This window comes from Diabrotica undecimpunctata, chromosome 10 (genome assembly GCF_040954645.1).
Source record: "Diabrotica undecimpunctata isolate CICGRU chromosome 10, icDiaUnde3, whole genome shotgun sequence".
NCBI lineage: Eukaryota > Metazoa > Arthropoda > Insecta > Coleoptera > Chrysomelidae > Diabrotica > Diabrotica undecimpunctata.
Window position 1 is genome coordinate 64,418,426 of NC_092812.1, and position 10,333 is coordinate 64,428,758.

Sequence of the window (10,333 nt, forward strand, 5' to 3'; positions counted from 1 at the left end):
AATAAATAAACGTGGCGCGATTTTTGCCATTTTTACGATTATTGTGAGATCAATAGAAACGATTACTTTCATTGACCAGTCGTAGTAAAATTTTCATTTCTAGATATCAATCTTTAAAACCTATGACATGAAATTTCAAGTTTTATTTATGGCAACAAATATGAGGCATTAAAATAATAATATACGAATATACGAATATACGAATAAATACGAATAAAAAACGCAGAATTTATTGTTTTACATTACAAACAATCGCACGTCACGGGAAATGCCTCCAAGAGGACGGTTTTGGGTGTAATAGCAGAAGTTTTTTAAGCATATTTAAAATGCCCCACATTTGTTGCCAAAACTCAAAACTAAAATTTCGTGCTATAGGTTTTGAAGGTTAGGCTCTAGTAATCGAAACTTTGTAGTGGCCAGTCAATGAAAAAAATAGATTGTATGGATCTCACGAGAATCATAAAAAATGGAAAAATCGCGCCACGTTTATTTATTTAAGCCCTTTATAAAATCTGAATTTATTTGCGGCAATATACAAAAATTGCATACAAAAGCTGAACTCTTTATCTTTTAAAGGCATCTTCACTTTTGTCGATATGACACTTGAATCGAAAGATATCGAATTTTTACCGTCGAGCTGATACAAATTTTATTGAACATTGGTTTCGCCGAGTAACTGACATTCGAAGGTCGCTTTAAGCGTTGTTTTGTGAGACAATGGTTATTCTACACCAGTGGTTCCCAATCTTTTTCGGCCTACTGCCCATTTTTCCAAAAACAAAATACTTAACTCCCCCCTTAAAAAACTCTTCCATTCTTAAAATTAGTAACGCACTTTCATTCACAATTGTTTTACCTTTTTTGATCAAAGGCTACCTTAAATATGATTCGACGGCCCCTTAACTAATCCAAGCAACAACAAATTAAAAAAAAATGTTTTATTCAAAAATACAGTATTCATGTATTGATCAAACTTTAACTTAAATACATATCATAAAAAACAATATAATAATAATATAACATTTTTAATGAGAAGGCTGAGCTTGAAGTAATGATAGTAATCTGTCAATATTTGGTTCTTTTGGTATTTTTAGACAGGTACCCTTCGAAAGCCATCGAACTTTTGTGTTCAACAATAAACGATTAAAATTCTCGTCGTTTTCATCACACAGTTTTCTAAACAATCTAATGCACGGCGAGTATATTTGGTACCGCTTTTTTCAAATATGCTATCAGTCCGCGGTGTCGTCCAACCATTGCCGGAGCACCATCTGTAGCAACAGTTATGACATTTTCCAGAGGTATACCTTTATCTGTAAAATAGTGTTCCAGAACATCAAATATCGATTTGCCTTTAGTATCTGTTTCCAGTGTTCTTACAAATAACAGTTCTTGACAGATTTTTTCACTTTTTATGAAGCGAACGTACGCAAGAAGTAAAGACTCATTGTTTGGCATAGTTGATTCATCAAGCTGTAAAGAAAACTCAGTAGTCTTTAAATAATCAGTTAGAGAACGCTCCACATCCTCAGACATTTCGTCAATTCGTCTCTGTACCGTATTATTGCTTAATGGAATTTTTTTAATAATATCAGATGCCGGCTGGTGCAGTACAGTCCGCAAAACTTCACTTACAGCTGGCAGTATTAATTGTTCGCCAATAGTATGGGGTTTTCCTGATTTAGCTATAAGTAAGGAAATATTATAAGAAGCACGTAGCCCATCATCGTCTTGCTTTGATGCTGCTGAAAAGATACTAGCTAAAGTTGGACGTTTGAAATGTTGTTTTTTGAACATTTCAAAATATGATAAATTTCTGTCTTTTCTGTCGGGATGTATTTTGGTCAAATGTTCTTGTAATCGTGAAGGTTTCATGGTTTCATTTGAAAAAACTCTCTGGCAAATTAAACACATTGGTAATGCCTTATTAGAAGGCGACTGAATAAAACCATACTTCAAATATTCGATATTGTATTGTCTGCAATTTTTCTTTGGATCTGACATACTGTAGGTATATCTGTAAAAATAAATATGCTGTAGCCACCACTTTGATAATTTTAAATAATAAACTTTTAAATATTTTTTTAGTTAGCAAAATCAATATTTCATAGTGGCGGAATATCCAAGCAAATAGTCGAGAAATTTAAAACATGCCACAAGTAAATAAATATACACTGAGAGAAGAATTTGAGGAAAAATTACAAAACAACTTATTAAAAATTACCATACTGTACACATATTATAAAAATAACTTTATATTCAGTAAATAGTTTATTTTTGGCAGTCTATGATCAGTATAGTAAATTTTATTAAGATTTTTTGTACTTTTTCCCCAATTCTTCTCTCAGTGTAGGTAGGTCCTAATTAACTTTTTACTTTGATCCAGTTTGTGCAAGTTGGTACTTTTTGAATATTTGACAATAACTATACATATAAGGAAACAGATTTAGATTTATTACATTTTTACAAATACCTCGTAAATTACGATAGGGAAAAATAATAAAGAATTATAGTAAGTGATATAAATGCCACGTAGATACTTACCTTTGTGACAAATATGTATTACAATAACATATATTTCTAATAAATGCACTGCAACTTTCTGCAAATAACACACAGAAAATTCACCACCCTACTTTAGCGAAATAATCTCGAATGATTAAGTTATGCCTGACCAAGCTGCTGCGTGATGGAGGAGCCAAAATTCACTTAAATTCACTTTTTTACCCAAATAGACTCTGTTTGACCACATTCTTTCCTCATATAACTTTTTCTTCTTCTTCTTAGCCTTCCCTCGTCCATTTTTGGACATAGGCCTCTCCCAACTCCTTCCATTGTTCTCTATCGTCAGCAACACACTTCCAATTTCCTCTGTGCCGGCTAAGAAATGTTTAGTACTATTTTATAAAATTGCATATAGATGTTTTTATGGTTCTAGTTACTTTTCAAATCATAGTAAAGTACAAATTTTTTTTAACATGTATTTGTGTGACTTAATTAATAACTAAATTCGCAAGCCGAACACTTTATTAAGGCTATAGAAAAATCAAATATCCTTTATTTGGGATATAAATGTAGTAATATCATTTAGACGTTATTACTCTCTTCCAATTTTCTGGTAATCAGTCATCCGAAAATGTGGAAGCATGTCCTGATCTCTCACTATTTTCCCCACAATAAATGCCAGTTATTTGTTGCAGGATATAAGACATAAACCAATAATATTCTCCGAGGTATATTTGAGTAATACGTCAGAAACTATTAACGTCTTTATTAGTGGAATCGTATTTTGTTTAATATGACTCTGGATGACCGAATTATGTCCTTTTCATATCGCTATTCGTTACTGAGGAAATAAAAGTATACTACGGAAAAATCATAACAAGTATAGGCTGTGAAAATACTTAAAAATAATGGGTGCTGATAGTGAAATAACCAGAGCTCAGATTTATAAGCAACAAAAATTAAAGAAAAAAACGTCTACATAGCCAAAGATTTTTATTATAAAAGACATCTTGACATATAGACAATATAGGTAAATTATCTATCTGGGAAAAATGTCTATCTGGAAAAAATCATTGATTTCACATAAAAATTTCAGACAGACATTTGAAGTTTCTTAAACGTGTTATGAGAGGTAGCTGATGAAAAATCTGTGAAGAAGTACAGCTGATGCAGCATGCTTTGTTTTTGTTTTAAAAAATCTTAGAAAGTGAAAAAGTCATTTTTTACCTATAAACGTTTCTTTTGCAGTTTAAAAAAATGGTTCAAATAAAAATTGTAGAATTTAAAATATTCGTCATTTGCGAGTTTCTAAACTAAAATACATAAAGTATTCACCAAGATAGTTGCAAAAACCCTTAATTTTGCTTTGCAGTAGTTTATAAATGTTAATAACTTAAAATTGTAGCACAAAATGAGTTATGAAAGTGTGCTAAATTTCAAATACACTGCGCGCCATTAAAAAGAAGCCCCCTAAAATTTTTGATATTTTTTAATTTTTAAGAACCCTACAAGAAATTGATTGTCATTAGATGTTTTCTTCTTTAAAAATTAAGCAACATTTGATAAAAGCGAAAAACCTTTATTCTTGTCAAACACGTATCTCATCTTTTAAAAGACTAAATTAATCATAACAATAATAATACTGACTTGACTCTAACAAACACAATAATTTATTAATTGCCTTTTCGTAGTTCTTATATACAATTGTGGTAATCTGAAAACTGCATATAGCACGTATAACTAGTGTGAAAGGAACGGTATAAGGTTGTTCTGCTAACAGAGAGAGACCGAATATAGTATGAAATTAGTACCGACATTTTTTTTATAGCCCTTTTTCTATCCGAATTGTCGAATAAAGGCCTCTCCCATTTCTCGCCATTCATCCCTGTTGTGTGCTAGGCGTTTCCACATTGGTCCTGCGACTCTTTTGATATCGTCGCTCCAGCGCATTTAAGGTCTTCCTCTTGGTCTCTTCGCATCGTACGGTCGCCAGTTTCCGACTTCTTTGTTCCATCTACCATCTTCGAGACGTTCGTTGTGTCCAGCCTATTTCCATTTTAATTTAGCTGCTTGTTTCGCGGCGTCCTTTATTTTTGTTTTGTTTCGGATTGCTTCGTTCGTTTGACGATCTATTAGTGAGATACGAAGCATCTGTCGTTCCATGGCTCGCTGAGTTTTTCGAATCTTGTCCATGTTCTTTTTTGTGAATGTCCAGGTTTGTGCTCCGTAAGTGAGAACGGGAAGGATACAAGAATCGAACACTTTGGTTCGAAGGTTTTGGGGTATCTTTTTGTCTTTCAGTATGTATGAGAGTTTTCCAAATGCCCATCCCATTCTTACTCGTCTGCTTATTTCGGTAGTTTGGTTTTCTTTGTTTACCTTGATATTCTGACCCAGATATATGTATTCTTCTACATGTTCCACTTTTGTTCCTTGGATGGTTATCGTCGGTTGATCATCTTTATTCGACATTAGCTTAGTTTTTCTCAGATTCATTTTCAGTCCTTTTTTTATGGATTACGTATGAAGCTCATCGATCATCGTCTTCAGTTCTTTCCAGCTGTCGGCTATTAGTACTACGTCATCTGCATATCTTAGATGGTTTAAATACTTTCCGTTTATCGATAGTCCCTTCGTTTCCCAATTTAGTGATTTAAAGATGTCTTCAAGTGCGACAGTAAATAGTTTTGGAGATATGATATGATATATAGACTACCATTTCAGCGTGTTGATATATATTATGTATTAATATCCTATATCTAGAATCTATTCTGCTGTTGACCAGTGCTTCCTCAATAGCCCATAATTCTATGCTGTCAAAAGCTTTCTCGTAGTCTATAAATGCTAAACAGATTGTTAAATTGTATTCGTTAACTTTTTCTATTAGGACCTTTAGTGTGTGAAGATGGCCACATGTACTGTGACCATCTTCACACTGTACATACACACAAGTACCGACATACGAGCTTGTTTTTAACACCGATTAGATTGAACTCTAGTTTTGTCAAAGTGATATTCAGTTTTGATAACGGAAATGTTAAATATATGTACGTTTATTTTTTCATTAGTAATAATTCTGGTTTTATTCGTAAATTGATATTTCAAGATAGAAAAATGGTAACCTTTCAACTGAACATAAAATTCAAATTATTAAATGGCATTATTTTGGAAGTAGTACCGACAATATAATCGGTAGGTTTTCGTTTTCATTCGAAGACCCTCCTGTACCAATAAAATTTACAATTTACATTATTTTTAAATTTGAAAAAACTTTTGTCAAGAATTGTAGAAAATGCACGGATAGTGATGAAGATGAAAATCAACCAGCTCGTGCAATTAATGAAGAACGGGAACATCGTGAAACTGCCGTATGTAGTCTAGCTGGAATCAACTTTCCTTGTAACAGCACCCTAATTTCAAGAGAAACTGGTATTAGTGCTAGAACTGCACGAAATATTTTAAAAAGAAACAAGCACCATTACTACAAATTGCAAAAACCTCAGGACAGGATGGAACGCATGAATCTTGACGCAGAATTCATGGAAAAAATCTTGTTTACAGATGAGTCTTCTTTTTCTTTAACTGGTCGTCACAATCCATCTCTTACCATAGGGTACTCTACAGAAAATAGGCACATAAGTGTTCCTTAAAAAACACAATACTGTCAAAAAGTCAACATCTGGGCTGGTATTTTAGATAAGAACTTTTGAACTAAGAACGTAATTGGCCCTTTTTTTATTGTGGGCACTTTGTGTCGTCGTAAATACCTAGATCTCCTAAGAATACACATAATTCTAGCAGTTCGAGCAGTAACTATTAATATGGATGAAATTTGGTTGCAACAAGACGACTGTCCAGCTCACAATGCACGGGAGGTGTTAGATTTTTTAAACATTACGTTTACAGATAGGTATTAGTACAAAAGGTACCATAAAAATGCCACTTCACTTTCCTGATCTTACACCTTTGGACTTTCTCGTATGGAGTTATGTGAAGCAACAAATTTACCGACATGAGCATAAACGTGCCACAAATTTAGATGAATTACGTCGAAAAATTATTCAGGTCTTTCAAAGCATATCACCCAAAATATTGTCAAACACTCGAAGGCAATTAGCTGAACGTGGTGGACTATTTAGAATAAATTATTTTAATTTATGCCGTTAAGAATTTATTATGTTATTTTTTATGAATTGAGCTAAAAGAAACTGTTGGTTTAACTTAAGATATGAACCTGCTTTTAAACCTTGTAATGACATTGTTGAAATATTTCCCTAGACCATCTAAAAAATAAACTTTCTTTTAGTGGCAACAGTGTACAGACAACATTGCCCATAGTGGTTACGTGTCTATCACAGACATCTGATTACAGGTTATTCTCCTGGACAAGTCGATATATTATTTTTTTCTCAGTTCATTGCGTTGTCTTAATGCCCTATAGTCAGATATTTTCTTTCAACACCTGTGTAGCTATTTATAACTAAGTTTTTTTATCTATTATATTTAAAACAACCGTGTCTTTTGCTATCTTGAGTATTTATTTAATCTTTGCCAATCGTGGGTTTATTTACTTGTAAAGGTCAATGCCACTATTCTCTCAGTTCGATTGAGTTATTAATATTTAAGAATATAGTTAAGATTATATATTGTAAGATTTTAGATCATAATTAAGAGTCCAGAGACCGTAATTATTATTTTGTGGAGTTTTTCCTCTCCGTATTTGACTAGCTCATTTACTATTTTTCTTGGTCCTGCAAATTGATCGTCTTTTAAAATTTTTATGGCCATCTTTACTTCGCTTAATCTCTTTCTCATCTTGGCTTTGTTGTCCATCGTCTTCTGTGTAAGAATACTATTTTAATAAATTCAGAATGACTCTCAGTAAGTAGCTCTGTATTACACTCTTCTAATTCTTCTCCTGTTCTTTGTCCTATGTAGACCTTTTCGTTGGTATTGCTTCCTAAGAATTTCACCATGTTCCATGATTAATATTTTTTGTTCCCCCTATATATTGTTCAATGTTTATTGCCATCCTTTCTTCTTTTTTTGCCCTTCTGTCTTTTCTTTTCTGTATTTTCGTGTCTACTGGTGCTTGGTTGTTCATATTTTTCATGTAGAGGATGTTCTTTTCTTCAATGATTTTTTTTTGTTTTTTCTTTTATTGTTACTATATGTTGGTTAAGTCTGCTTTCAACTTCTCTCGAAGCTTCTATCGCAACTTCTTTTATGGTGGATATTACAGGCTCATATGTTTTATACTTTTCATTATTCTAGAGTCAATATACTTGTCTAGAGTCATATTTTGAAATTTCCGCGGGAGCTAGATGAGGTTTCAGTGGTTTTCCAGGTTTGACATCGCGTTGAGTAATTTAATATAATATTTATTTTAATAATATAATAGATATACTCATATATTATATGTGTATATATTACAACAATTTTAACATAAATTTACATAATGAAGAACAGACAAGATAAAGCCCAAAACAATATAGTGAAATATATATACAGATGTTGAAACAGGCACATATTTCTTGGAAATACAATTCGTGTAGTATTCGTTCTAGATTGATCTAGGCAATGGCACTGCGTGATAATGTTGATGTTTATTATTATTTCTTTTAATATATTTTATGTTCTCTTAACTATACTCAGCAGGCACATAAAAGCGGAAATGTTGCTTCGAGACACGTGGTATAATAGCCCCTTAATGCGACTCTGTTTATTTTATCACTTCAGTTCGTTTTGTTTACATCAGGTGTACCGCTTGTTCGAAACGTAGATATGAATGCCTCGTTTGTCTAAAAACAATGTGAAAGGCGTACTGCCCGTAACGAAATAGAATAAATCATAAGAAAAACATGCACTTCGCCAAAATTGCACATAAATATTTTAAATTGCCTTTAAAAGTTTTAAGCTGTAAATACGACTGGAAATCATTTTCAGTTTTACCACGCATTATTTTAATGGTCATATGTAACTCGGTTTAGTACATCACGTACACCGTTAAAAGTTTTCTATAATTTTTTCTGCAATTCTATATTTTCTTTTGCCACGAGGGCTTTATAGCCAATAAAACTGCTGTAATAAAGAGCTAGTTAGCGCTGAGACAAAATTCACCATGAGATTTTACTTCTCGGAAAAGTAATGATTGAAATTATATTTTAGCAGAAACAGTTACACTAAGAAAATTTTGTACGAAGTTATTTAATATTTTTTGTAGTGTTGATTTTTTGTAGATTATTATGATTGCTTTATATTTTCATTCAAATTTTTTGCATTATAGAAGTAAGTTGAATTAAAGTATAATTTTCGATGAAAAATGTATCTGTATAATCTCCATTGCAATTTAATTCAATTGCATTCTCCATTGTCTCCTTATTTGTAGCTCTATTCTTGGTGATCTCCTCGTTGTATTCAACACGCAGATTATTGTTGTTTATCTGTCCATTAGACTGTTTGGGAAAACTATACGAAAATCTTGTCAAAAAAGAGACACTATCTTCAACATACAAAACGGATTTAGAACAGCTAAGTCAGCAATAGATGCGGTACAAAGTGAAACTTACACTGTAAAGAACACAAAGAAAATATGGGTCATACTAGTTATGCTTGATGTGAAGAATGCCTTCAACTCGATCAACTGGGTACATATGATAAGAAAGCTGGAATCAGCACGAGTATCAGGATATCTCATCAATATCATTAAAAGGTACCTTACTAATAGATACGTTACACTGATAAAAAATACAGAACATAAGTTAACAGCCAGCGTACCACAAGGTTCCATATTAGATCCAATACTCTAGAATATATTATATAACGGGTTACTAGAAATCGACTATGGTAGGAATACTCTAGCTATCGCACGCGCAGATGACAAGGCGATACTAGTGACGACCGACGTGAACTGGAAGCAAAACGGAAGTGGTCATACTAAAAGGACCACGACAAAGACTCGAGTTGACTTTCCAAATTGGTAGCACTATTATAATGCCTACAAATTGCAAAATAGCTAGGCAGATATATCGACATAGGCCAAGGGTTCACGAAACGCCTAACAAATGTAGTCCAGAGGGCAAAAGAAAGAACAGCGGCCCTACAATGGATCATGTCGAATATAGGAGGCCCAAGCATCCAAAAACGAAGAATGTACCTGCAAGTGGTACAGTTGACCCTTCTAGATGGAAATCCCATTTTGGACAGATGTACTAAAGTACAGAGATATGATAACCAGAGCTCAGCGATAGCCCCTATTAAAAGAAACAAGTGCGTACCGGACTACTTGAACGACAGTCCTACAGGTGCGGGTACGTTCTCCATTCACATCCTAGCGAAAGAACAGCAGATGCTCTATAACTCTCGGGACGGCCACCTACATCAGGCAAGAGCGGCCATTAGAGAACAATTACTAACAGAATGGCAAGCGGAATGGGAGGCACACATAGACAAGGCACAATGGACCAAAAAAGAAATACCCAATGTGATAGAGTAGTACAAATGTAAGTTCAAGCGAGTAAATTTTTATTTTACGCAGCTTCTGACCGCACATGGATCTTTCAGGTCTTACACGTATCGTATTCGAAAAACTAGCGATGAAAATTGTATCATATGTAACGTAGAAGACGACGCGGAGCATTTTATCTTCAGGTGCAACGTGTTTGCGTCGAAACAACACAGAATGCCAAAAAAACTAGGAGAGATACCCTTGATACGTGTCGCTATGGAAAACAGAGACAATTTTGAATTTATCATAAACCAATTAACGAAAATAAAAATAATAATAAAGTCCATGATAGGGAAAAAAACTAAGACAGGATAAGAGTGT

The 10,333-nt window shown here is 33.4% G+C and overlaps 1 protein-coding gene across 1 annotated transcript; it reads right to left on the reverse strand.

Moving 5' to 3' along the window:
• Positions 1 to 1,185: 1,185 nt before the first annotated feature.
• LOC140451741 (protein FAM200C-like) lies at positions 1,186 to 2,004 on the reverse strand. Its single transcript, XM_072545585.1, has one exon. It carries the CDS (start codon positions 2,002 to 2,004, stop codon positions 1,186 to 1,188), a length of 819 nt encoding a protein of 272 aa, XP_072401686.1.
• Between the last annotated feature and the right edge of the window lie 8,329 nt (positions 2,005 to 10,333).